The 27,973-nt window shown below is 65.4% G+C and overlaps 1 protein-coding gene across 1 annotated transcript in view; it reads right to left on the bottom strand.

The window, feature by feature from the left end:
- CDH4 (cadherin 4) overlaps nt 1-8,162 on the bottom strand; it is a 151,480-nt gene extending 143,318 nt beyond the window's left edge. Inside the window, exons 1-2 of the mRNA XM_036009999.1 lie at nt 8,004-8,162; nt 5,781-5,892 (exon numbers count right to left, since the gene is read on the bottom strand). Of these exons, the coding sequence (XP_035865892.1) occupies nt 5,781-5,892; nt 8,004-8,060 (169 nt within the window). The 5' untranslated portion in view covers nt 8,061-8,162. The remainder of the gene's footprint in view (nt 1-5,780; nt 5,893-8,003) is intronic.
- Between the last annotated feature and the right edge of the window lie 19,811 nt (nt 8,163-27,973).

The following is a 27,973-nucleotide window of genomic DNA, read 5'->3' as shown; positions in this document are numbered from 1 at the left end:
AGGCCCTGTGACCATCGCCGGCCGTTCCTCTGCCCCGCTGCCCACCCCGCCTGGCCACTCCCTCTGTCCTCGGGAGTGGACACGCCCCCTTAGCCCCTCCGTTGGCTTCCTGCGGCCTCTGCGAGCTGTGCCGCCTCTGTCCCCACGGGAATGCTCTCTCTCCTTCCTGTCCGTGGGTCCCATCAGGGGCTCGTCCTTCCTCGGGAGCTGCCTCCCGGCTCTGGCTGCGCCCGGCTGGCCCTGCCCCCTCCTTGGCTCCTCCCTCCTGCTGTTTGCGAGCCCGGGCTGGCCTGTGCGATTCCCTGTGGTGGCGGGTTTTCCCGGCACCCGCTTCTGTCTCCCATCCCCCCACCCTTTCAGGGTCACTGCCACATGAACCTGTGCCGTCCAGGAACGCCCTCTTCTTCTCCTGGGGTCGCCCCTCTGTCCGGCGACGTTTGGCTTCTGGTTTTCGCTGGTGACCCACGAGGGGCTGGGCCTGTCATTTGAGGACCTGCCTTCCAATGGGGGTGACAGCGGACCGAACGCCTGGCAGCACGCTCTCCCTGGGGAGGTCACGGGTGGGGCGGCAGCTTCTCTGGACGCGGGCCGGGGGTGGCTGGCTGTTCCGCTGAAAGGCCCTCCCCGTAACCAGCCGCACTGTCGGGGGCCGAATGCTGGCGTGAGGCTTGCCTTTATCCACTGGAGAGACAGTCCCTGCCGACTGTCTTCCTCCAAAGCAGCTTGGGCACGACTTCTTTGCATTATGTAAGCGAGGTGTGTGTGTGTGTGGGGGGGGGGTTATGGCAGGCCTTCACAGATGCATCACCGCTACCTTTTCTGCTTCATATTCGTTTAAATATTCCTGGTTTTCTTCCTCAGCGAGACCTCGCCACCTGCCACTGCTCAGCTGGCCAGTCTCCCACACCTTTAGGTCGGGGCTGGCAGCCTTCCCTCTGTCCCCGGCCTTTCTGCTGCGCCGCACGCAGGGCGTTGGCGGCCAGTCTGGTGGCCTGGTGGGTTTTGGAATTGTAACGCCAGAGGATGCGGCGACCGGCCGCCGGTGCCCGGGTTCCCCTGCGTGCAGGGACTGTGGTGTCTCCACCTTGTTTTTCCCGCCCCTCCAGGGAGAATGGGTCCAGAGCTCTGGAGTTGTCCCAGGATGGCACCTGGGACCCGTTCCTGGGCCACCCGCTTCACAGTCACAAGAGAGCTGCCTTGCTCAAGACATCACATCTGTATTCCAGGCAGGAGGAAGAGGTAAAGGGGAAAGGCATAGCCAGCTGAGTCTGTTCCTCTTTATTAGGAAAAAATAAAGCTCTCCCAGAAGCTGAGAGAATAACCTGATTAGACCTCACCGATCAGAGAGGGGCCACACGGGCGTGCCGCCTTGCTGTAGGAAAGCCTACTAAAGGTGGGGCATCTGAAGCAGGGCTCAGTGGGAGCCCAGTGGACGGCACAGGCAAGGCTTTGTCAGCAGGGAACAGGGAGAGGAGGGGCACGGGATGGGCAACGTGCAGTGTCTAGTAATTGTGGCCGCACGTGGCTGGCTCGTGGTGAGTGCCACTTATCTGAACGGTCACGGCCACTCCCATTCCTCTGCAGGTCAGTGGGGACCCAGGCACCCCACGGCGCTGGCATTTCCGTCCTGGCCACTGCCTCCTTTCGCAGTACCAGCTGCACACTGCCGCCCCTCATGTCGGGCCTGGTTCCGGGTCTCGGGGGTGTGAGGAGATGCTCTTTGCTCTTGCCTGCATGTCTGGGGATGCCTTCCGCCCCAGGGGAGCTGGTCACCTGTCCGCCCAGACGTGGGTCAGCTCGACCTGCCCGGGCACACGGGCTGTTCCCAGCACGCTCCCCCAGCATGCTTGTCCTGAAGGCCAGTGAAGGCTATTTCCAGCCACGCCTGTCACGCTGGGGCCCAGTCTTAGAGACCCACCCTGGACTCCCGCATCTGGTCTCTTGGCAACCCTCCCCCTCTCCGTGTGTCTTGTGATGCACATGAGCTGTTCATCCGACAAAGAACGGCCTGTCCCCTCTGCGTCAGGTCCTGCAGCCCCGGGAAACCTGATCAGTCGACACCGCACCCATTCCTCCTGCCTTCCCCCCCAAACTTCCCCCCAGTTTGACCGGGTGATGGACCAGAATGGGTCTAAGCCACACGGGGCAGTGGCTGCCGGAGTTACAATTCTCTGCTTCCCAGCCTCCTAGCTCGGAGTGGCACGTGACCTAGCTCTAGCCAATGAGAACCTGTGTGAAAGGGCTCGGAGAAAGTACATTCCTGATGCAGGGAAGAGACGCATGTGCTGCTACCTCTCCTTCCGTTTTCCTGCTCTGAACTCAAACGCAGTGTCTGGAGCCACAGCAGCCAGTTTGTCAGGATGAGGTGATAAAGTAACGAACTGAAGGAAGTAGAACGTTGACAGTGAGTATGGGGCATGGGGAGGCGCCCCAGGTCAGCTGCTCCAGCCCTCGACCACCTGCCTCCGCACTGTTACTCGAGACAAATTACCCCCATGCAGGATTCTGTCTGTCGGGTTTTACCCTGTTGGCCAAGAACCTCCCAAAATGATCTGAATGGTAAGGAGCCAGAACGGCAGGGCTGCTGCTGCCCGAGTGAACCTTAGGGCTTACGTAAGAGAGATGTTTAACCAGATCACATCAGTCGCCCGATGAGGAGGCAGAGTGTGGTGTGACGGTCACGAGATGGCCCTACACTGGCCGGGGGAGGGGACAGGAAGGAGGAAGTCCCATGACATGCGGTCACCAGGAACAGAGCCCATCTGCCTGCGGTGCCTGAACTCACGGAGCCCACTCTCCCCCGGCAAGGTCCAGGCCCCACGCCCTCCTGTGACCAGCAGGTAAGATTTCTGCTCACCTGTCACCCTCTTCTGCGTGAGCCTGGGGAGATAGGACACACGCACCCTGCATTCCCACGACACCGCCTGGCATGCCCCATCCTTGTGGGGGTGTCGCCCTCAAGCCGGTCTGGGTTTTCCCAGACCTCTGCCCTCTGGAGAGAGCGCGACGCAAGCCACCAGCTCCGCTGTGGCCTCTGCCGGGCTGGCGGTTAATTATTAACAGGGCGGGGAACCGGACACCGGCCCACAGCTGCCCACAGTGCCCCACACGCTGGCCTAGAGAACCTGCCATTTCCGCCTCAGGAAAACGGCTCAGCCATGCCGTTTCAGGCCCTGCCATGCCCAGTGAGGGCGGCCATGAGTGGCCCGCCACAAAGACAAAGCTACCCCATAAGCGTACAGGTGACTACATTCAAAGGCGCACCAGCAAAAGCAGGGACTCGGAGGGGACGTGGGGACGCCGGGAATCCGCGACACCAACACCTCGAGTCGCCATAGGGCGGCGGATCCGCTGTTCGAAAGGTTAGCGATAGGTACCATCGGATCTGCCGCCCTGTTGGGGGAAACTATTTTAAGCCCCATTAGCATGGAGTTTGGACGTTGCAAATGGTTTTCATTAAGACATAAAACAAAATGCCACGACATTTCTCCCCTCCACGCGTCATAAACGAGTTAATTACGGAGCAGCAAGCCGCCCTCTGGAACCTGGGCGTCCCCGGGGCCGCCGGGAGGCTGACCGGGCCAAGGGGGGCCCACGGGGCGGCCATTCTGCGGACGGAGGGCCAGTCCGCAAACTCGGCCACACGGAGGCTCAGCCCGGCCCACAGGAGTAACTCAGGGGCGAGCAGTTGTTGCCTCTCTCACTGGGTTCCCACCGCACTTCCGGAAATATCGCACCTTGTGATTATTTTTGTCACACGCACACACCTCTACTGTGATCGGGTTGTTTGCGAAGTTTTCTACTCGAACAGAGAAATTTTTATCTGCCTGGTTGGGGCGCGAGCAGGTCGTACGAACCTCCGTACCTGCGACGTTCCTTCTGAGATTACGACGCCTCTTTGTCCCCGGGGTTCTTCACCTTAAGGAGGGCCACGGGAAGAGGACAGGGCGGGGCTGCCGGGGAGGGGCTGGGGAGGCAGGGGGACTCCGGGCCCCAGGGGACGGCGCTGCAGATCCCCGGGTCCCGGGACCCGCTCTGCCGCTCTCTTCTCACCCGGGGCCGGCCTGGGCCTCGTCTCAGCTACAAGCAGGTGCAAATAGAAAATGAGTCTCATGTCCACAAATCCCGGCAGCCGGTCCAAGTTCACCTATAACGACGGGCTCTTCGACGCCCACTGGGTGAAAACCGCCTGGACACACGGGACAGGCCGGCAGGCGGCCAGCGACCCCAGCTTCCCCACCCTGCTGGTCCAGAGCGGCGGCCGCCAGGCCAGCGAGGAGACACTTGTTGTTCACAGTCTCCCTCCGTACTGTAAAAGGGCAAGACCCCGCCGCCCCCTTCCGCGGCAGGTGGCACTTGCCGTCGCTGAAACAGAGGCCGTCCTTCTGGAACTCCGCGGCAACACGGACGCGTGAGCCTCCTTTCCTGTCCAGTGCCGCACCTGGGGAGGCTCCAGGGCGTCGGCCTCAGGACACGCTAACGGCGGCGGCGGCACCTCCACTCGTAGCGACACACTGAGCGTGGGAGGAGCGCCGGGCCCTCCCCGCGGGCGCTCGGGGGAAGGCGCCGTGATCCGCGGGCGGTCCTGCAGGATGCTCGCCGCTCCGACTCCAAAGTCACACGACGTCGGGCGACGACACTGCGACCACACTCGCCTCCTCCCAAGCACGCCCACCGTCCAGAGGTGGGCCCTGCCCGCTGTGCTCTGTCTGTCTGTCCGTCTGTCCGTCAACGCAAGAGTCAAGAGCACCACCCCCGGCTCTAGCAGTCGACCCAGACGACAGCAAATGAGAAGAGTTGGATTCGGGGCAAAGTGGAAATCCTGACTCAGGCAGCGGGAACCAGGGAGCCGGGGGGCTCTGAGGACTGACCGGCTCAGGCAGGCGGACCTGCCAGTGCCCGGGGTGGGGCATGCGTGTGTGTGCATGTGTATATGCGTGTGTGTGTGCGTGTGTGTGTGTGCAAACCCTGCGCCCCTGCAGCACAGACGGGGAGACCGCAGCGGTCTGAGGACCAGTTCGTCCTGAGCGGCGACATTCAGCTGCGATGCTTCATCTCAAGTTGCTCCCTCCACCCCCTGGAAATCAGCTAAATTCCCCTTTCTGGGAAACTGAGGCAAGGAGGGGCGCCCCGGGGCAGGAGGAGCCGCGTCCTCCCCCCTCTCCCGCAAACATGGAGTCTAATCAGTGTGTCCTGAAGGGCGAACAGAACCACGCGCACAGGGACCGGCCGCCCTCCCGGGTCCTGGCGCTGCGGGCCCTCGCCCTCCCGGCGTGGACGGACGGAGGGGCTCCCTGGCGGCCCCCTCCTGGGTGTTTCCGTGTTGTCGGCGGGCCGGTCGGGGAGATGAGTGCCACGCACTCGAACGGAATGTCCGTGGGCTCATTTCCCCCCGTTGCCACAACACCGCCTGCTTTACCGTGCATCGCAGAGCGAGGGTGGTTTAAGCATCCGGAACGTCACACACAGAAACACTCGGTCAGGAAGTCTCCCTCCGCACACACACCGCTTGGGTGACGACTGCGTTCCGGTGAGCGGCCCAGAACACGATTCCCCTCGCGCGGGGCGACGCTGAGTCATGCACCTGCGACGCCTCGTCATGCACCTGCGACGCCTCGTCATGCACCTGTGACACCGTGACGCCGCGGCCCCGGGCCGCACCTCACCGACCTCGGGGCACAGAGCGGGGCTCGGGTGGGCCCCCCCTTGCCCTTCCCCGTCAAAACGTTCCCCGATCCAGGGCAAGGAGAGGGATTGCTCCCTGCCTGTGCCCACCCTACCTTTGAGGAGCTTCTCTCCTTCCAGAACATTCTGGGAGATTAGTGCCGTGTAGTCTTCCTCGGAGAATCCAGCCTTGCAGGTCTCCCCGGCCGTAAGGTCCCCGCCGTGGGCCTGAGATGGGGAAGCGAGAGGTCAGAAGAAATGTCAAGTTCACAAGAATCGGGTCCGACGGCCCACTGGGGACCGGCTGTGCACCGGTCTCGGCTCTGACGGGCCCGGATGCACCCCAGGGCCCACCAGACTCGGAGCTGGGTCGGCTGGGGGCCGGGCGAGGTGGGGGGAGGGGCGGCCAGCAGCTGTCTGGGTGGAACTGGCACGAGGAGGGGTGAGAGCATGAGCAGTGTCCAGGAGGCGGCAGACCGGCCGGCTGGAGAGCCAGGAGTTGGCCAGTGACAACAGAGGGGGGGGAGGCCAGGGAGCAGCCGAGGCCAGGGGGCGGCTGTATGCCGCCACTTCACCCTTCTGCAGCAATCCCCCTGCCCCAGGTGGGTGAGGTGGGCTGCCAGGTTTGTCCCCTCCCTGCGGCCCCCCAGGGAGGGGAGTGGCCGGGGAACGGGAGAGGCGGTTCTCTGGGCTCGGCTGGAGGGGCCTGCCCGGAGGCTGGGGGGTGTGTGCGTGTGTGGGGGGGGTTCTCCCTCCAGTGCTCTCGGCCCTGCCCCTGCTTCCTCGCTGCTGGTCCACCTTCGCAGCCACTCCTCTGCCAGGAGAGAGGGCCCCCCTAACTGACCGGAAAGGGTGGGTGTCCTGTCCTCCTCCTGCCCCCTTCCCAGCGCCCGGCTCTCCCGCCCAGTGGGAGGTGGTCTGGAGCCCCGCGCAGGCAGGCAGCACAGCTGCGGTAGGAAGGCCCCTCCCGGGCGGGGGAGCGGGAGTTATGGGTCTGCCGAGGGGCTGGGGGCGGAGGGAGAAACTGCCACAGGGGAGCCGCCGCGTCATCGCCAGCCCGGCCAGGGCCGGCGCCCCTCAGCCGCCCTGCAGGACACGCCTCCCACGCCGCAGCCCCCTCCTCCGGCCCCCGCACCCACCTCGGCCCAGAGGCTGCCCCAGCCCCAGCCCCCAGCACCCACCATTGCTGCGGACGCGGGCGCCCCCCACCCAGCAGCACCAGGGAAGGAGAGGCTGCAGGGTCGGGTGGCTCTTTGGAAAGGCTGGGCACAGCGGCTGGGTCCTGGGGCACGAAGCTCCGTGGAGGCGGGCGCCGAGGCGGCGCACTGGCCCAGGAAAGTTTGCAGTCGTCCCCGGCGAGCGCCGAGCGCACCCCGCGCCCGCAGCCTCGGAGCGGCCTGCCCACGGGCGCCGGTTCATCTCCGAGGTTGCACCGCGCGGCCCAGAAGGAGCAGCGAGGCCGAACGGCCACGAGAGGGGGTTCCTGCAACTCCCTCGGCCCCTCCGCCTCCCACGGGGGCGCCCTGGGCGCAGCCCGCACGCCGCCCCCCGGGCCCTGCCCCCAGCAGGCGCAGAGCAGACTGGGGATCCGGGCGCGGGCTGCGAGGGAAGGCGGCGAGCGCCAGGACCGCGCTCCGCGGACACCCTGGCTCTGCGGCCGCCCGGCGCCCGGCTGCGCAGCCCCACTCGGAGCAGCGAGGGCCCCGCCCGCGTACCCCGCCCGGCGGGGACTCCGCGGCGAGGGTGTCCCGCGATCTCCATCGCCGCCCACCCCCCCAGCGACGGTCCTCGCCGGCACCCAGAAAACCCAGGCGGGGTTGCGCCGCGAAGCCCCAGCCCCCGGCAGGGGTGGTCAGACAGGGTGTCCCCGTTGGCCAGATCCCCCGCCCGCCGTCACCAGGTCCCGGCGCCCGCAGCCCCGGTCCGGCTGTGTCCAACAACTCCGGAGGCACGCGGCTCCCGGGCGATGGAGGGCGCGCCGAGTCCGCCAGCCGGCGAGCCGGGCTCTGGGCAGCGCGGCCGCGGACCTGAAGCAGCCGAGGGATGCTCCGCGGGGCTTCTTCGGGCAGAGCTCCCTCCGTCTCTTCCCACCCGGCCAGCCGCCCACACTCCCGCCCGGCTCAGCACCGCCGCTCCGCGCCGTCCCGGCGGCTCCTCGCTTCTGCCGACCGCAGGCGGCTTCGCGAGGCGCGGGAGCCGGCTGGATGCAGCGGTGCGCGCGGCGAGGGCCGGGGCAGCCCGGGAGAGCTTCTCCGGTCGTGTGCGCGCCCCACCGGCTCCGGGGACGGCCCCGCGCTGCTCCGGCTTCCGAGCAGCCGGGGCGGGAGGCGGCAACTTACCCGAAGAGCTCCGGAGAGCGAAAGCAGCACCAGGAGAACGCCGGAGCCCGCGGTCATCTTCGCCGCCGCGCCGCGCCCCGGCGCCCGCCCTCCCGGAGCCGGAGCCCAGAGCCCGCTCCTCGTCGCCGCCGCGATCGCGCCGCTCCACGGGCCCCGAACCTCCAGCCCCGCGGCGGCGCGCTCCTCCGGGCCGGTGCGTCCGCCGGCCTCTCAGCCGCCCGCGCCTCTGTTCCGCGCGCTCCGAACCGCAGGTGAAGCCGCGCGGTCGCCCCGCGGAGGCTCCGCCCGCCGCCCGGCCCCTGCGCTCGTCCGCCTGACGCGGGCCTTAAAGGCGCCGCGCCCGCACCCCGCCTCTCCGCCCGCACCGCGCGGCCGCGCAAGGGCAGGGCATCTGGAGCCCGAGCCCGTGTTGGCCGAAGGGGCCTCAGAGGCTCCGTTTACTGGGAAAAGTGTGTGTGTTGGGGGGGGCCGAGGGGGGCCCAGGGGCTGAAGACTGACGAAGACGCGGGGTTTCTCGCCCCCACCCCCCCACCCCCTGGGCACCCCGTCTGGATGGGGAGCCCCTGCTGCCTCTGTCCAACTCCCCGCTGGGCGGGTCCGTGGCGGGAGCAGGCATTCCGCTGTGACCTTTATCTTTCAGGTGTCATCTCCCTGGGTCCACAGTCGCAGGCCACCCTCAGGGCCAGGCGCCCGCGTTTAGCCAAGAGAGGCCTCGGGCTGGGCAGACCCTCCGGCGCCCTGGAAGGCTCCGAGCCTGGGCCCTGGCCGGCCGGCCTCAAGGACCGGGGCAGGGAGTGACTGCTGTTGGTGCCGCAGAACGCACGGGTAGGCCGAGAGGCCGAGGGAGGAATGAGAAACCCTGGAAATGAGAGGGAAGGAAGGGACTCCTCTCGGGCAGGCGGGCAGGCCCGAGGGCTGAGGGGCTCCGCCCCGGAGACTTCTGAACTGGGGACCCTTCTTTGAGGGGTCACCAAGCGAAGGCCAGGCACAGCTCGGGAGGTGAGGGGGTGTTGCTGCCTGCTTCCCTTCGGCCTGGAGAGGTGCGGGAAAAGGGCTTTGTTTGCTCAGACATCTCCAACGTCTTTGTCTTGCTTTGGGGGAGCTCTGCGCCCGGAGTCCTTGTGCTCTGGCTGCATAGCCACGCCGCCAAGGAGGGGGAAGCAGATGGAGGGGGGCCGTGGAGCTCCAAGGTCACCGATGAGCTCCAAGGTCGGAGTCAACTTGGGCAAGAGAGCAGACGGAGCAGCCTCCGGTCCTCCCCCGAGAACCCGCACGGCAGGGCAGGGCGGCCTGCTGGTTAGCGCCGGGCGCCGGCCTTGCGGAAGTCAGACTCCAGGTCCCCCCCTCCAGAGGGGCCGGGCGAGAGCGCTGGGCCCAGAGGAGGGCGTGACCTTGGTTTCTCACCCCGAAACCTGTGCGGCCGGTAAACAGAACCCTGAGCCTGCCCCTCGTGACCCCGAATCCCCTCCGTTCCCCGCGAGGCGGTGGGAAAAGACACACGTTGCCCGTTTCCGGGGCTCAACGTGCCGGCATGTCCCGCTCGGACTCACGCAGAGGTCGCGGGTGCCCAGGGAGGATTCGTGGGCGGGTCCATCCGAAACCCCGCTTGGGGGTCGTCGGCTCTGAGCCACGTGCTCACTGCTCGCCCCCTCCTTCTCAGAGAGCCTGGCCACCCACCCGCGGAGAGAGCTCACCCAGGCTCCCACGGGTGCCCCGCTCGTCCGCCGCCCGGGCCTGCCTCTCTCTGGCGTCACGAATTCCGAGCAGCGTGGAGACCGTTTCTGCAGCAGGCCTGTCCCTGAGCGCAGCGCTGGCCCGGCTGCGCTCCCCCGCCCGACGGGTTGGGTGCCAATTTGAAAAACAAGAAGAAATCAGTGCTGGGCGGGCCCCAAGGCCCAGACACCAACGGGAGGAAACGCATCCGCCCTCTTCGTCTCCCGCCACAGCGCGTCGCGGCGTCGTGGCTGCACTGGCGGGCGCCGGGACTTCCGGGGGGTCTGCGCGCGGACCTCCTGACGGATCCGGCCTCGGGTCAGTCCGCGAGCAGGAGCCGGCGCCAACTCCGAGTCTCCGGACTCTGTAGGTGGGCGCGGTTGTCATCCCCAGCACGTGCCCCGGGGCGGAGGGAGGCCAGGCCGCGCTGCAGGCCCCAGGCCCTGGAGTGGGGCGTTTCCCGGGCGCCTTTGGGGGGCCGAGCCGGTTGACACCGCGCAGCTCGGGGGAGCTGGTGCCGGCGGACACCAGCCAGAGGCACTGCAGTGGCGGAGGGGAGCCCGGCAGAGAGCGTCCGTTTATCAGCCCTGCGTGGCGGCCCAGGCGGTGAGGATGTATTCCAGAGGAGGGGAGTGCGGTCTCCAGCACCGGGCGGTGGGTTGCGAAGGCTGCTCTGCAGCCCGGCCCCTCGGAGGGTGCCCCCCAGACCAGCAGCACGTGCACCCCTCCGGAGCTTGTTAAAAATGCAGAGCCAACCACAGGCCACACCCCAGTTTCCGGTATGGAAACCTGCGTGCCGACAGGCTCCCGGGCTCTCCACCTCTGCCCTGGGGCGTCGGGGGGCTTCAGACTCCGGGGGAGATTTCTTCGAGGTGCAGACGCCTGGCTGCACCCCAGGCTTGCTGACTCGGAGCTGCAGGGCACCAGCCTGGGGCCCGGCCTTTCAGCACGCTCCAGGGTGGGTGTTCACGCTCGCTCGTGTCGCGGAACCACTGGCCCACCCCACATTCACGGGGGGCTCCTGGGTCCCACTGGCTCTGCATATCCTGGGCGTCAGCACCGGGCGGGGGAGAGACGCGGAGCTGCCCCCCGCACCTGGAGGAGGGGCTGCCACCCACCCACCTGCTGATGCCGGGCCCCAGGGAAAAGCCCGCATTTGTTTCCAAGAGACGGAGAGGATGCCTGTGGGAGGTTGGCTGCGAGGGACCACTTGCCCTGGGCCCCCCGTGAACGGTTGGCCGAGGCTGGACCACGGACGTTCGAGATGCTGGTGGGACCACTCTTCCCCCACCCCCCACCATGGGTCGAGGTGAGTCTGGGGAGGGGGTTCGTCCGTGGAAGCGAAGCGGAGGTTTCCGCGGGGCTGCGTTTCCCTGCCTTTTCCTCCGATGTTAATTTGTTTCTCCCCATTTCACATTATTTTTGTAGACACTTCGCTGTTACATAAAAAGCTGTTTTGTAAAGAAAACAGGGAGATGTAGCCAAAGGTGTGTTTCTGGGAGAAAACAACCTTTGTGGGCACATGACGAGGCTGAAGGCGCCGAGCACACAGAACGGAGAAGCGCTGTCTTCCAGGAAGACGCTAGGGACGGACAGACAGACAGACAGACAGGGCAGGGCAGGCGGCAAACGGAGCTCCCTGCCTTCCAGTCCAGCGACGCTCACCGTGAAGGGGACCCGTGGCAGGGACCGGCCTCCCTCATGCCCAACCCGTCTGCCCCCATCCACGGAGGTGGGCAGAGGGATGCGCGGCGGGGCCGGAGGAGGCTGGTTCGGCTCGAGCGAGCCGACGACGGGGGCTTTGGAGGCGGCGGGGGGGGGGGGGGGGGGGGAAGGGGGACCGTAAAACAAGTGTCTGAGGAGAGGAAGCCAATTAAACCGTCAAGTGGATAATATTAGATTTAAAGGGAGGAAGAGAGCAGCGGGTGGAGGGGGGGCGATGCTGGAAATCTGAGCGTGTGTCGAGAGTGGCAGTGCAGCACGGGAGAGAGCGGGAGAGACCGGGAAGACGGGGAGGAAGTGGGAAGTGGACTTTGAGAGTCCAGACCCCGCTGGGATGCGGCGCCGGCCTCCCCTCTGCTGGGTCCAGGCCGGCCCTCCTGGCCAGCTCGGCCTGGGGGTCCCCTGGGCCCGGGTTGCTAGCGTCCTTGTAACTCCCACGGGACCTCTGGGAGCAGGCTCTCTGAGCTGCCTTGTGAGAAGTCTGACCACCCAGGGGTGCCGTGCTGGACAGGCCAGGCGCGGGGGCAGGGGCAGGGCAGCTGCCAGCTATCCTCCCCCCTGTGCCCACCTTGTGAGTGAGGCTCCCGGCCGGCCCGGCCACAGCAGCCCGTCCCCCAGCAGAGTAGCCGAGGGAACTCCACCGACGCCCACGGAACAGACCCCCCATCCCCACCCCGCTGGAACCCCTGACCCGTGGGACACGGTCCGAGGCGGGTGCGGGAAAACACCATGTTGTGGACGGTGACTTGTCCCATGATGCAGACGACCGCAACGCTGCCCGGCTGGAGAGGCGGGGGGACCGGACCCGCACCGTAGTCCCCACGGCCCACTCACTGGGCTGCACACGGTCGAGGTGCAGGAAGGAGGCCCAGGCTCACTCCCACCCAGCCCCGGTGCGGGGGGCTCTCAGCCCTTCCGGCTGCTGTCCAGTCCAGTGCTGTGTGGGGGAGGGGGTGTGCCTTTCCTCGCAGGGAACAGCCGGCCCGACACGGCTGACCTGGCCGCCACCTGCTGTAAATGCAGCCCTCGGACCCTGGGCGTCCCGCCGCCCTACAGAGGCGCGGCCCTCTCAGACAGCTGGAGGGGAGCAGCCGCTCTCAGGGGGCCTGGGGCGGCGTGCAGCCCCCGCCATGTCTTCCCCTCGCACACGGAGTGCGTCACGCACTCACACCCTTATTCGCAGGGGGAGCCAGACAGGAATCCTGCGTCTCGTCTCGTGCTCCCGCACCCCAGACGGAGGCGGGAGGGGGAGGGGGAGAGACAGAGCAGGAGTGAAGCCATGCCCTCCAAGGGGCTGAATACGTTTCCTGGCCTCCCTGGGGACCCTGCCCTGGGGCCTCCTAAATACTGAGCGGTGGGGGGAGGGGGGCAGGGGCCGTGTGTGTGTGTTAGGTCTGGAGCAGCCCCCCAGGCAAGGGGAACTGGGGGACACTTGTCACCTGTTACCACTCCAGACACAGTGCAGCACCCCAAGAGGAAAATATCTGCCTGCCTCTCATGCGCCCACTACTGGGGACCTGGCCCACAACCCAGGCCTGTGCCCTGACTGGGAATTGAACCGGTGACCCTTTGGTTCATATGTTGGCGCTCAACCCACTGAGCCACACCAGCCGGGGCTCCAAGAGGAAAATGTATGGGGGGAAGCACAGCAGGTGCCATCTCTAAGGTGGTGAATGGGGGGCCCGGCCAGCGATGCTGCACCTCCCCGGTTCCCCTGATGGGGGGGGGCGGACGTGGAGAGCTGGCCCCAGCCCCTGCAGAGGGCTTTGCTCCCCGACATCCAGCTGTGCATGCAGCAGCCATACAGCTGGGGTGAGCGGAGCTGCATGGAGAAGTGAACGGGGGCGACCCCTATCCAGGGTCACCAGCCTGTCCCCGAGTCCCAGGAGCAGGTGCGCCAGGCACCCCGTCTGGAACCAGCTTATAACGCGCCTCCCGCCCACCCTGTCCGCCTGCTCCCAGGAGCACCCTCACTGTTTTACAAACGCACGTCAATTCGTTATGTTTTTCCTGGGGTGAGAACAGCGAGCACGAGATCTGCCCTCGCAACCAGATGTAAAATGCGCAAGACGGTGCCATCAACTTTGGGGGCCGTCGCGTCCCCAGAGCTCTGGAGTTCGTTCGCACGGTCTGCCCGCCGCCGCCTGCCTCCCTCCCCCCAGCAGCCCTGCCGGCCCCCGGTGCGTCGCCGGGGTGAGATTCCTCGGGGACGCGGAGCCGTTCCCACCCGTCCCCACCCCGGTTCATTCCACTGACGCGGCGCCCTCCCAGTTCTCCTGCGTTGTGGCACCTGGCACAGGTAACCCTCCCTGGTGTGTGCATGGTGTTTGCTTGACCCGCACACCCAGCCGCAGACACTCGGGCCGCCTCTGCCCTGGCCGTGGGGACGGTGCTGCGGCGACACGTGTGTGCACGGGCAGACACGGGGCGTTCTCCACGACGGACGACACGCCAGGCCTGCACACATGTGAGACGACGGAGACCACGTCGGGCAGCCAACCACAGTCGGCGGAGACGAGAGGCGAAGGGCGGAGGGAGCGCTGGAGAGTGCATGGACACACGGACATCTACAGACACGCCCCTGAACAACCAGGGGGTCGTAGCAAAGTCAAAGGGGGCTTCAGGGGAAGCCTGGAGACGAGTGAAGACAAAACACAACAGGACACATGTGAGGAGCAGCCAAAGCCGTTCCAGGAGGGACGTGCATAGTGGTCCATGCCCACACTAAAAAAATAAACAAAAACAAAAAACCCTCAAATAACCACCCCTAGGAGCTATAAAAAAAAGGAGCAAACCAAGACCAACATTAACAGAGGGAAGGAAATAATAATAATTCGAGCAGAAATAAATAAAGGACTGAAAAAATAGAAAAAAAAACAAAACTAAGAGTTGTTTTTTTGAAAAATAAACAAAATTGTCCATGGTTTGGCTAAACTAAAAATAAAATAAGAAGGAAGGAGAGAGGACTCAATAAATTCAATCAGAAGTAAAAGAGCAGACGCTACAATGGATTCCACAGCAGTGAGAAGCGTCCCGAGAGGCCGCTGTGAGTGAGGGCCCACCCACGAACCGGACAGCCGAGAGGAAACGGGGGTCCCCAGGGACACAGGACTCACCGGGACCCATCGGGAGGGAACAGAACGTTGAGCGGAGCAATCCCCGAGGAGGCCGAACTGGTCGCCAGAACCCTCCCGGCCAAGCCAAACCCAGGACCAGCTGGTCCATCGGTGAGTCCCCCGACACCGAGAGGAGAAGGAATGCTAGTCCTTCGCAGACTTTTCCTCCAAAACACCGGAGGGAACAGACCACTCTCACACTCGGTCAGTAGGCGGGCGCTCTCCGATGCCGAAGCCAGGAAAAGCCACTCCGGACAGAACTCCCGTCTGGCACCATCGGGGGGCGCCCTCGGAGAACATGGGCGCAGAAACCTCCGGAAAGCGCCCGCACGTTACAGGGGTCACACTCCGTGGTCGGCGGGGTTAGCCCCTGGGAGGCAGGGGCTCCAACAGAAAACACCAGTGGACGTGACTCCCCACAGCAGCAGCGTGACGGGTAAAAACCGTCTGACTGTCCCGATGGGCGTGGGAGGAACGTGCCGATGAGACGCAAGACCCTTTCACGGTGGAAACGCCCGACAAACATGGGAAGGGAAGACGCCACGTCGACAGAGCGAAGGCCACCCGTGACGAGCCCACCGCGAGCAGCGTGCTCACAGCAGGAGGCTGGAGGCGAGGAGTGGGACCTGCTCCTTCACGTTCAGAACCAGGGAAGGCTGCCCCCTCTCACCGCCCCTGTCGAAGGCGGCACCGGGGGTCCTCGGCAGGGCGACGGGGTGGGAGAAGGAGTCAGAAGGCACCCACGCGGGAGGGGGGAAGCGGACGGTCTCTGTGTGCAGGTGACGCGGTCTCGTTTATGCGCAGAAGACCCTGCGACACCAGAATACGGCCCTGTCGGGCTTCAAGAAGGAGTTCAGTCACGTCGCAGGATAAAAAAAAAAACAACATGGAGAAATCGCTTGAGGTCACCTGGATACAGACCCCACCCGAGTCCCTGCCTCAGGCTCCACTTTCAGGGACTCCTGCTGCGCACACAGACCCCAACACAAGTCCGTGTGCATTGTCGGGGGGCAGAGGGGGGTCCTCTTCCTCCCGGGAGCAGGAGGGACTGGCCCTGTGCCTGGAAAGACCACCGCCGTAGACCCTGGGAAGAAGTGACTGAAAGCTCAGCGTGGGAGCGGAGGGCAGCAAGTGGTTTAACCGTGTTTCTGTAAAACAGGAAACCGAGGCCTGGTTTTCAAGCCACCCAACAGACACCGGGCTGTCTGCTTCCCAGTGTCCCCCGAGGGGAGGAGTGCCTGCAGTCTCGGGGAGGCACGGCCACCCCCCCAGTGGCCTCTCTCCTCGGAGTCAGGGACCCGGTGTTTTCTGAGTGCCGGCCGTGTCCCCGAGGTCTAGGGCAGGGGGCTCGGCCACCCGTGCTACAAAGCTGGGTGGCAGCCCTGCCACCTCTGGGGGCACGGGTGTGTAGCCTTCTACATAATCATGTGTGTTCATTTACATAGATTTGCCCGCTGTGTCCGGAATGCCACTGACTCCCGCTGCGTAAAGCAACACGAACAGTTCAACCGAAGTCACGTGTCTTCACGCGCATTATTCAGGGCCGTGGGGGGAGGGGAGTCCACGGCCGCCAGGGGGCCCAGGGCTCCTGGGCAGGGGTCAGGAGGGCGGGAGGGAAGACCGTCTGCAGGGGGGCCGTCTCTGCCGCGGGGAAAGCGGGTTGGGGGTGGGGGAGGGGACCACGGAGAATGCCGGGAGGACACGGTGGCAGAGAAAGACCACGGAGAAAAATGTCTGCCCCTTTCATCTGGAAATGACCCGTTTCCCGCCCCCGCGCGGACCCCCGTGCCCTCGGACAACCGCACAGATCGGCGGCACAGAGCACAGCTCTGAAGGGTCCCCAAACTGCCACTGACGTGGGGCCGGGCTCTCGGGGCTGGAAGGGGAGCGTGAGGATGGCGGGCAGCTTGGGGGGAGACTCAGTGTTGGTGTTCGGGTTCTGAGCTGTATTAGTGGCATTTTTTCTCTCAGTCAGAAGAGAGCGAATCCCCACTCGTACTGGCTTGCGTGTAAAAAGAGAGAACATACAGGGTCCAGCAGAAGTAACACCTGCTTGAGTGTGGTTGGTAGGGGTACTAATATGGGTGTGATAATTTATAGTTTCAATGTGAACATTTCACCTAAAGTGTCACATGGTGTGCTTGAGTGTGATAGTCGTGTTATAGAATTGCATGCTTAGGATTTTGTAATAAAAGAGTTTGTAATAAAAAAGGGGGTGTTACTTGCGCTGGACCATGTATTTTGGCTCAGGTAACCCAAGAGCTAAGATGTAGGTTGGCTTCAGGTATGGCTGCATCCAGATGCTCAAGAGATTTTTCTCGACCTCTGGTCTTTGACTCTCTCTGTGCCATCTCTTTCTAGCAGCAAGATGGCCAGTGGCACTTTGACATTCGTACCCTGACTTCTCGGTAACCCCAGCAGCAGGAGAACTGACCTACGGGATCGTCTCAGCAAGAGTTCAGGAACGAGCCTCACTGGCCCAGCCTGGTGTCCAGGTTGCTGTGGCCCTCTGAACTAGTGGCCGGTCCAGGATGATTCGGTGCTCTGGTCGGCCAGGTCTGGGCCACATGACCGCACGAGGCCAGGGTGCAGTCAATCAGCCCGCCCCTCACTGATGAGGGAGAAGCAGCCCCCGTGGAAACCCAGGCCCTGTTACAGGAGAGGGATGGGTGCTGGGCACCGCAGGCATCCATGGAGGGGGGACCCCGAGCCTCGCTCTCCGGCCCGGGGCCGTGGTCTCCCGCTCACAGCCCAGGGCCCTCCTTACCTCAGTGGGGTGTCATCTGGGTGCATGTGTACACCAGTCTTTCCAGATCGTTTGTTCTAGAAGCAGCTTTAAAGGAATAATAAAAGCTTTGCCCTCGGCCAGCAGCTTGCCCCCCTGGCTGGAGCCACGTGGATTATTCAGAGTGGCCGCGCCGAGGCATCTTCCCGGGACTCCAGACCACCCCGGGGGGGGGGGGTCCGAGTGGGAGGGGCGCGCCTCTGCCGCCTGCGCTCTCTCCCCGGGGAGCCCCACCTACCTCCGTGCGCTCACCTCGAGCGGGGTGCGCAGTGCCCTGTGCTCGGGTCACTGAGCAGGAGCCTGCGGGAGCCGGCGCCCGGGGTGGCGCGTCTAAATCAAAACCAAAGTGACGCGGAGACATTTCACCTTCACGGGGTGCAGCTCCGGCCGGCGGCAGAGCAGTAATGGGAACTACTTGGGGTTTCAGGGGCACGGCAGGGGCGGGGGCGGGGGCGGCCAGGTTGCCTTTGGGGCATAAATTCACACGCACGATCAAAAATACGGCCCGCATCGAATGGGCCTGGCCCGGGGCCAGGAGGCCAGCAGGCACCGACCCGTGTTTACCCAGCATGCTCCGGCAGACTCTCGATCTATTTACAGGTTCGCACGACCAACCGCCTCGAGTGTGTGAGTTACGGCGCTGCTGTAAGCGAAGTGAATGATATCAGGTGGGGGAGGGGAGGCGGTGACACATCCCTGGAGCCCGTTAGGCTCGGAGACCAGAGGTGGGTGGGCTTGCGGGAGAGGTCGGCCTTGGGCCGCCGTGGCGCGTGGCTGACGGACCGCTCCCCGGAGGTTCTCTGAACAGCAAGGAGGTCACCGCCTTGCTCGGGCGATGGGCCAATAAATAAACCCAGGAGGAGGGGGAAGAAGCAACGACCAGATCGAGTCCCTCCGTGAGAACGATGTGAGCATTCCCCGTGCCCAGGGTGGTCACCAAGGAGGACACTGGGCCGCCAGGAGGCCCCCTCTTGTTGGCTGCCGAGGAACTGGAGACCCAGGATGGGGGGCGAATCTCCGGATGCATCGGAGACGAGAAGGGGCAGGAGGCTGCCTCTGGCCCTCACACGGACGCCAGCCCGACACGACCCCTGAGCTGGCCGCAGGCAGTCACCGAGGGTGCTCCGGCGGCAGGCCACAGACACTGGTGGCTCTCACGGGGCCGGGGGTCCTCGTCGGTCTTGCGCATTCTTACAAGCCTGTTTCCCAGGCGGCACGCTCCGGAGCCTGTCCTTGGCTGGAGGAACGGGGGCCGGTCCCGTCTGCCGCTGGCAGCACGCGGGTGTTGCCCGCACCCTTTGTAGGTATTTGTGCACACTTGTCCCGCAGCCCAGGGAGGGCTGTGGTTACTGCTGTTACTGCCACTGGCGCGTGAGTGGCGCCCAGAGAGGCGGGGAGCCGCTCCCCTTGAGCTCCGGCAGGCGGGGCTCCTGCCGCCCGGCTCTCCTGGCTGGCCGCGCGCGGAAGGTGCGCACTACCGTTCCGGGGGAGCGGAAGTGGGGGCGTGTGTTTTCTCGAGATGCACACACACGGTTCTGTGCTCTCCACGGGCACTCCCCCACCACCCCCATTCCTTGAAATGCGAACCCTGAATAATTCACCCCAGACTCACTTCCGATCATGTCAAACCGCGGAGGCTGACGGGGGCGGGGGGGTGGGGGGAGGAAAGCAAGCAGCGATCCGCCGGCCCCGGGGGCTCCGTGTGCAAACACGAATTAGGGAGAGCAGCGCCCGGGCGGGGGGCGAGGCCGCCTCTGGGCCGGCTCTGCCGGCTCGTGGAAGCCTTCCCATTTACTTGTCAGAGGCCGGGGAACCCTGTAATCACTGAAATAAAGCCACGCATCCGTCATGTCGGGGAACGGGTTGGGTCGCGGTGTGCGGGCACGGCTCGCTGTCAAACCAGGGCGCCGGCGGCGCTGCCGCGCCTGGCAGGGCCTCTGCTCCGGCAGCTGGTGGGCGCTGGTCTCAGCCAGGCCCCCTCTCGGGCGGCTTTTGGTTGGGGGGGACGTGCCTTTGACGAGCGGGCAGAGACCCTGGGACAGGGTGGAGTGGGGCGGGACCTCCAGCTTCCTGTGTCTTTAGAACTCGGGGACCCAGTCCCTGGTGACACTGTTCAGAAGCCCCGTCAGAACAACTGGACCCGACTCGACCCGGGTTACCCCGAGTTAACCGAGGCTGACCCGGGTCCATCTCAGTTGACCTGAGTTGACTTAGTGTGACCAGGGTTAGCTGGGCTGTCCTGAGTTGACTTGAGCTAGACTAAGTTGACTTGGGGTTACCTGGGGTTGGCCTGGGTTGAGTTGGGTTGACCTGGGGTTGACCTGGGGTTGACGGCTCACGCCAGGCCCCGCCTCCCTTGAGAAGCCTCTTGGAGGGTCAGTCTTTGCCCGTGGAAGGGTTGCCCTAGGGTTCCACATCCCCCTCTGGACACAGCTGGGAAAGTTTGGGGGAGGGCATGGGAGATAGCAGGGGCTCCAGCAGGGCGATCGGGGTGAGCACGAACCTAAGGGTTGCGAGGACAAGACTGGGGGTCAAGGCCAGGACGAGGGGGGCCTGGGAGGGGCCCAGGGATTGGGGTGAGTATGAACCTAAGGGTCATGAAGACAAGACTGGGGGTCAGGGCCAGGACGAGGGGGGCCTGGGAGGGGCCCAGGGTGCAAGAGCGAGGCAGCCTTCTCTCTCGGGCTGTGCAAGTTCAGGGCCAGCCCCCGGGAGGGCGAGCCTCCTTAGGGGCCCAGCTTGCTCCCCCCTTGTCTGGGGGCTGCCACACCTGCCTCAGGACAGGGGGCTCACTGCCGCACGTGCAGCTCCCCTCCCCCCGCACCGTTGCCCCCCGACGAGGAGAGAAGGGGGTTCCAGGTGCAGAGCGGGCCCCAGGCTCCAGCCCCACTCACCAGACGCCCTGGGTTCCCCCACTCAGGTGCCCCTCCGTGTCCCCAGAGCCACAGCCACTCTCAGTGTTGCAGGGTCACCTTTCCGTCCGGACTCCGTGCATTCAGACCGGCTGCGGCCAATCCCGGTGCTGCAGCTGAGACCTGGAGGTGACAGTGTTGTCCGCGGGGGCGGAGGAGGTAGATGCCGTTCTGGAGGCTTCCAGAGAGAGTGATGCATGCGTCCCCTTCCTGCTCCTCGGCTGGCCGGCCGTGGGGCCTGGAGCAGGCGCGTCGGCCTCTCTGAGCTCAGCTTCCTGCTCTGTAGAGAGACAAAGATGATTCCCCTGCAGGTGGGTGGTGAGGAGCGGACACTCTGACACGGGCTGGGCAGTGACGAGTCTGCCCCAGGGGGCATTTGGCAGAGTCGGGTGGCATTGCTGCCGTCACACTGTCACCCCTGGGGCCGGGGCAGGGCGGGCAGAGAGGCTGCTCCTGGAATCTCACGGAGAGAGGCCGGGAACGCGGCACAGGGTGGCTCTGCTGCAAAGACTCCAAGGGCCCCACACGCCAGTGGGGCTGGGCTGGGATCTGGGTGCACAGCACCCATGCCGGGGTGTCGACCACAGTGGGAGGCAGCGACTAGAACCGGAACAACTTCATAACCTCCAGCCGAAGCCAAGGGCGGCGGGCCAGTGCCCGGCCCAGAGGGAAGCCGCTGTGACCCTTCGTGCCCACAGGCTCTGGCAGGGACAAGCAGGCCCTTGGAGGGAGTCGCCTTCCCTCCGTGTAACGCAGGCTGGCGGTGCCTGCCGCGTGCCTGGCGTGCAGGGGACAGCAGGTGGGGCCGGGCCCGGCTCACCTGCAGCTTCCGTGTCGGCGGAGGACACGCACACAGACACGGGACCGGCACCCCCGGTGGTTCCCGGGGGACGCGTGTGCGAGGGAGGAGACACACATGGCAGGCACAGGCAGCCAGTCCCGGCCTGTCTGGACACGCGGCACGCTGAGGAGGAAGCGAGGGGAGGCGGCGAGAGAGCAGGGGCCGGACACTGTGAGAAACCCCAGGGGCCTGAGCTCCAGCGGCCGGCGTGACGGTCACACCAAACGCTGAGGGGGGGACAGGGTTCCGGCACCTGCTCGCAGCTGACGGCCCCCGGCTCGCCCAGGGCGCCTCCTGCTTGGGCGCTGAAGCTGCTGGGGTGGGGGTGGGGGTGGGGGGCCCAAGCGGGCCGCTGTCCCCACGACAAGGGCCCTCCCCCACCCCCACCCCAGGGGCAGCCTTCCGTGTCTGGCCTTCTCCCCACGCACCCAGCAGGACGGCCTTCATGGACGCGTCCGGGCCTCCGGGCTCTGGATGCACCTGCTCTCCTGGGACCCCGCGTCTGGGGCTGTGTCCATGAGCTCAGGAGGGCCGGGCCCCTCCCTGTCTCCCAGCCACGTGAGGAGTGTATGCGCGTGTGTGCATGTTTACACATGTGTGTTTCTGTGCATGCGTGTGGCCGGGCTGGTACACCGATCCCGTTTTGCACCAGCTCTCACACACACACATTCGAATGCCTGTCTCATCGGCTGTTCCCTGGGTGCAGGGCGTGCGAACTCACCGATATCCACAGGTGTGCGTTATTGAACTCTCTTTCGGTCAGAGTTCGCTACTGCCTGCAGGTTCCCACATAGCTCTCAGACCCAGAGAGGGCCTGAGGGGCAAGATGCAAAGGTGACTTTAAAAAACTGTCCCCTCACCCCCCCCCCGCCCCGCCCCCGCCTGGAGGCCCAGTACTGGGCGCAGCTGTGGCTCTCGGCCACTAAGTGGTGCTGCCTGCAGCTCGGCCTCCCAGGGGCTGGGTTCTGAGGGGCAGCCCCACGGCAGGGGGGCAGAGGTCCTACCTGCAGGGACAGGCGGGCCAGCCAGCCAGTGGGGGCGGGGCGGCAGAGCACACGCCCAGAGGAAGCACAGGGGCCCCAGGGTGCCCAGGGCGGCTGGGCGCAGGGACCGGAGTGGAGGAAGGAAGGGACTGGCACTCCCGGTGAAGGTGAAGGGTGGGTCAGGTAGTGAGACCGCGGGGACGACAGAGGCTGGGGCCTCGTCTCGGGGGAGTGAACGGACACACGGAGCTCGTTATGTTTCTCAGAGCTCGAGGGGCATCATGGACCAGACCCCGTCTCCAGCCCCACCACAGGCGGCGGTGGGCGCACCCAGGTGAGGGCCAGCCCCGCCCCCTCCTCGGAGCCTCGTCTGAGTGTTAGTGTCCGTCCCTCGGCGGGGCCCCTGCCAGACCCCTGCAGGGGCCTGGGCAGGGTCTGAGTCTCCCCAGGGTCCCGTCTGGGGCCCCACCCGGGGCCCAGGGCCTCACCCGGCTTCCAGAGCGAGTGAGGAGCAAACCCCAGGCACCCCCGCCCCGCTGGCGGCACTCACAAGCGGAACCTCTCTAATGAGGGGGCTGCAGGGCGCGGTGGCACCTTCCCGAGCGGGACGCTGAGGACCTTCGCCTCCACGTCAGGACAGGGCTCCCCCTCCCCGGGCTGAGCCTGCCCTCACTCACTGTCCCCAGCCTCGTCCGCGGTCACAGTGGGTTCTGGGGGTGCAAAGGCGAGAGGTCATGGGCAAGGCCGACCCTGCAGACAGAGTGTCCGGAACGGTCCTCTGGGTCCTCTCTCTCTTTCGTCCACGCACACATGCACACACACGCACCTGTGCACAAACACATGTGAGCACACACGTGTGTGCAGATGTGCACACTCGTGCAGTAATGCATCCCCTCTCCCCCCCCATGCAGACACACACACAGGTAGACACGCCCTCATTCGTCAGTGGTTTTCATTTTAACAGCTTGAAGTCTCGCAGGAAAGAAAGGGAACGCCGACCCCCTACAGAGGTGGAGGTGTGGTGAGCTGGCCGTTTCCTCGCCATCGCACGGCGCGAGACTGGGTGTCAGGAGGGAGGGTGTGCCGGTAACCAAATGGGTGCTAGCTCTCCGGCTCCAGTGACCTCCCCGCAGCCTGTGGAGGGGGTGGGGCCCGGCCCTCCGGGAGGTACCTGCAACCTGTCCCGGGTCAGACCTCAGGTGAGTGGCTGCACAGACCTCGAGGCGGGCCAGCCACCCACGCCCCCCTGCACCCCTCCAGGCTCAGCCCCAGGCGGAGCGCATGACTGTGCCCCGCACATGGGGTGCTACCTTCACAGTTAGACAGGATCGCCCCCCAAGTCCAGGAGACGAAGGGGCCGGGGCAGGGCTGGCCGCTGTCCTGGCCGCCGCCCTGGGAGTGTGGAGGTGCCCCGAGATGCACCCACCCTGCTGGGCTCCTGGTGGGGCATCGGCGCGGGGCTGAGTCGGCAGCTCACACTGCCATCGATGACAACCAATCCCATGAGATCTGTGTCTTACTTCTGCCGGGGGAGACTCTAGCTGGGACTCGGGGCGGGGGCTTCTGGGTTCCTCCCCGCCCGTTTTCACTCCTGACTCTTCTGCATGCGGAAGCCCCAGCAGGGCCCCAGCGATGACAGGGGCCGCCCTGGCTCGGGGCCACCCCAGCTCAGTCCCTCCGGTGCTGAGTGGTCCATCCTGGCGAGCGGCAACCGTCCGCTGGAAGGTGAGGCTCAGGGTGGTTAGATGACTTGTCTCAGGACGCACAGCTCAAGCTGGCTGCACCCAGGGCCGAGACCCCAACCCCCTCTTCACCGTCTGCGTCAGTGTCCTGCCCACCTGCCTGCCAGTCCACGCTCTCAGCCAGCGCCGTCCGGGGGAGGTGTGGTGGGAGCCACACCTGCTGTTGAAACTTCTTCTAGCAGCCCTGGCTGGTGTGGCTCAGTGGGTTGGGGGCGGCCTGTGAAGCAAGGGGTCGCTGGTTCGATTCCCAGTCAGGGCACATGCCTGGGTTGTGGGCCAGGTCCCCAGCTGGGGGCGTGCGAGAGGCAACCAATCGATGGTTCTCTTACACATTGATGTTTCTCTCTTCCTTCCCCTCTCTCTAAAAATAAATAAATATTTAATAAAAACTTACTATCAGACACTTTGAAAAAAAAACAGGTCAACTTGACCTTCATAATACATTTTATTTAACCCAATAAACATCACCATTTCAATGCAGGATCCATATAAACACCGTCGAGTGGGAATTTTATGTGTTTTCCCATGGGGAGCCTTTGCCCATGGAATGTGTCCCACTCACAGCCCAGCCCGCGTTGGACCAGCCGGGTGTGAAGGGCTGACCAGCACCCAGACACCCCCCCCCTGCACAGGAGAAAGTTCCCCATCCGCCCCCACGGGGGACTTTCCAGACCCGGGGCCGTGGGGCCCAGCCTGGCTGCCCGTGAAAGTCCCCCGTGCAGATGCTCGAAAACTCCAGCTCTCCCGGGCTCACCTCCAGAAACATTCTTTAGCTCGTTCGTGTCCCTGGGATTGGGGGCTCGGCATTTTAAAACAAGCTTCCTGGGTCACCCTAACGTACAGCTACTGCTGCCCCCCACCCCCCGGTCCCCCCTCACCCCGTAACGCGGTCCCAGTCAGACTCCCTGCAGCTGTGGGTGGAAACCGTCCCGGACACGGCGGTGCGCCGAGGGCCGCACTCTGCGTGCGAACAGCGCTGGTCCAGGGGCGCGCGGCCGGGGAGGCGCCGGCTGGCTCTGCTTCTTCTTCCTCTTTCCTGGGAGTGACCACGGTTGACCCCTTCCTACCCATAGTTCACCGGGGGCGGTCTCCCTTCCCTGTGCGGGTGCAGAGCCTCCTCTGAAACCCCTGGGGCAGGCAGACCTGTGGCCGGGGTTCGTCCCGCGCCCTGTAGCTGCCTGAGAGCACCCTCGCTGAGCAAATATTTAAGATCTGTGCACACGGCGCGTGCCGGGGCTTTGAGAGATCACTCGCAATAGGACCCAGGTCCCTCATGAGCAATGAGTTAACTTCAGAGCCGGGGGGAGGGCCGGCACGCGGGTGCTGGCAGGGGAAAGACAGCAGCCTCCTGCCTGGTCCGAGGGAAGGGGTGCGGGCAGGTCCCGGAGGCCCCGGGGCTGGGAAGCCCCCTCGGACAGCCTCCTAAACACCACCTGTCACACACGTGCCTCTCAGCATGAGGATCAGAACACCCCGCTGGCGAGCGAATCTATACATCTCGAGTAAGAATGTCGTTCAGTCTGGACTGCGGTCCGACGCGTCAGGAGGTGTTTGTGGCTGCCAAGGTGAAGTTGAAGAATGGGAGTCGTGGGCGGCCTTTCTGGGGCCGGAATGCCAGCAGCTATGAGGCTCTTCCTTCCCCGGGTTCTCACGGGGACGGGGACAAACTCCCCCCGGAGGGTGGGCCGCTGACACCCAGGACAGTCGTCACTCGGCAAGGTGTCCTTCTGTCTGTCTGTCCGAGGGTTCGTTAACTCCCGAAGCTCAAGGGCATTTTGGGGGGGCTGTTTTTCACTGGCGGCTACCCGCAGCCCCGGCGTCCACTCCGCACGTGTGTACAGACGCCCCGTGAGGGGCCACCAGGGCCGGCGACCCGGCTCAGGGACAGCGAGTGATGCGAACTGACAGGTACAGCCGCCCGGGAGACAGACACGAGACGTGCGGGCTCACGGGGTTCCTGACGAGATGACAGGGTGACAGACGCGCCCGCCCGGCTCCTCTCCGGAGGGTCCCGTGCCTCGACCCGGGGGTCGGGAGGAGGCGGTCCACCGGGCAGGCCGGTCCAAGGCCGAGGGCCACGGGAAGGTCATCCACACCCTTCACCTTCATGCGTGTTCCCTCGGGTTCAGCCCAAGGGCCACCAGCCGGACGTGGACGCTTGCGTTTAGATGCGTTCACACAGGCCCGGGCCAGGCGGGCCAGCCGGGTGGAACCCCAGCCCCACAGGCCGCGGCTGTGGGTTCGATCCCCGGTCAGGGCGCACACACGGATCGGCCCGTGGATGCGTCCACAGGTGGGACCGAGAGCCGCCGGTGTTTCTCCCTCTCTGAGAGGACCAGTCACCCCGGTCGGGGAGGCTCGGGGGTTGGGGCATCATCCCAGGCTCTGGAAGGTCGCAGGGTCGATGCTGGATCGGGGCCCACACCTGGGGCGCAGGGTCAGGGTGCGCACGGGGGGCAGCCGATCGACGTCCCTCTGTCTCTCGCTTCCCCTCTCTCTCTCCAAAATCAATAAATGTATTCTCGGGTGAGGATTAAAAAGTCAATCAATACATGGATAAAAACGCACCGAACTCCCACAGTCGGTTCCCGAGCCGCCCCACCCACACCTCGAGGGCTCCAGAGCCGCCTGCCGCCGGGCGCTGCCGCCTGGGACGGACGGGGCAGGCACAGAGCACCCCCCCGCGTCACGGAGAGGTGGGTGGGCGTGCCCGGCCAGCGCCTTCTGTCACCCCCCAACCTCTGCCCCCGGTGCCCCCGCGGCTGTGACGAAAGGAGCGCTCACTGGTGCAGGAGAGAACTCTGTCATGCACAGGGGGCCCAGCTGAAGCTCCCAAGAGCGGCCGTCCTCGGACCTCAGACGACCGCTGGGCTGCCCCCACCCCCGTTTCCACGTGAGAGGTCGTTTTATTGACCTTGAACCCCTCCCTCTCAGCCCCGCCACCCGCCCTCCCCGACCACGCGCCCAGCAGAGTGACGAGGAGCTGGCCTCCGGTTTGTTCTCCTGGTCAGCGGTTTTCGATGTGAATTCGAAGCCCCTTTCGCTGAGACCCTGGGGTGGGGACGACGGGAGAAGCTGCCCCGAGCTGCAGGTGGAAGCTCCCTGCACGGGAGACCGAACTTCCGTGAGCTCCCGCGGAGATTGGTTAGGGACCAGCCACGCTGCAGGCCAGCTGAGACGCTGGGCGGGATTTGGCGCCCGCAGCCACGGTCCAGCTGGGGTCAGTGCCTGCCCGCCCTTGAGGGTCCTTCATGAGGACGGGCTCTGGGCTTGAATGTCAGTGGCAAACCCCCCATTTCCTCTGGGGCTCCAGGGGTGGGGGGTCTCCCCTCCCCATCCAGGCAGGCGAGGAGAGTGAGCAGAGGCAGGGGACGGCTGAGGGGCAGGAGGGGCCCCTGGGTGTGCCGGACTCTCCTCCTTGTTCCTGGGGCCTCGTGACCTCAGCCACGAGTCTGTCACCCGGCGTCTCTTTGCTGCCTCTCTGTCTCTCCTCTTCCCACGAGATGCCACTGTTGACGCAGCCGAGGCTGGCCAGCCGGGGGGTGGGGGGGGTCTGCACCTGGGACGTGCGGACTCAGCAGCTCAGGACGCCGTGAGCGTGGGCTGGCGTGGGCGAGAACCCTGGGCCGGGTCTCACGGGCCACCCGGGCGTCCAGAGGACCGCAGTCCTGTCCGGAGGGGCTCAGTGGGGACACAGGCTTGGCTTCTCCGGCTCCCAGGTGTCCCCTGCCTTCCCCCACCCGGGGTCCCTTCTGCCTTCGAGGCTGGCGGTGGGGGCTGAGCCCTCCCCTCGGGCCACTCGGCCCTGCGTCCGTGGCCTTTCTCTGATGTTAACCTCCACCTCGGCCACCGCCTCCCCTGCGCTGAAGGACCGCCGTGCCTGCCCGGGGCCGCCTGGACCACCCAGGAGAATGTCCCTGTCTGTGCTGAGGTCGGCTGGTTGGTGGTCTTCGCTCCATCTGTGACCTGGTCCCCCTGGGCTGGGTAACCTGACGTGTCCCAGGTGTTGGGGTGTAGCACGCGGACATCCTTTCGGGGAGATACTGCCCCCTGAGGCGAGGGCGGTGAGAAGCCAGCCCAGGTGTCAGCGCCGCACTGCACAGTGTTGCAGCCGTTGTTGTGAAACGGTCCCCCTGACGGGGGGGGGCGGGGGGGG

The sequence above is a fragment of the Phyllostomus discolor genome, chromosome 9, assembly GCF_004126475.2.
Source record: "Phyllostomus discolor isolate MPI-MPIP mPhyDis1 chromosome 9, mPhyDis1.pri.v3, whole genome shotgun sequence".
NCBI classification, from domain to species: Eukaryota; Metazoa; Chordata; class Mammalia; order Chiroptera; family Phyllostomidae; genus Phyllostomus; species Phyllostomus discolor.
Note: the sequence above shows the minus strand (reverse complement) of the source record. Positions and strands in the feature narration are given on the sequence as shown.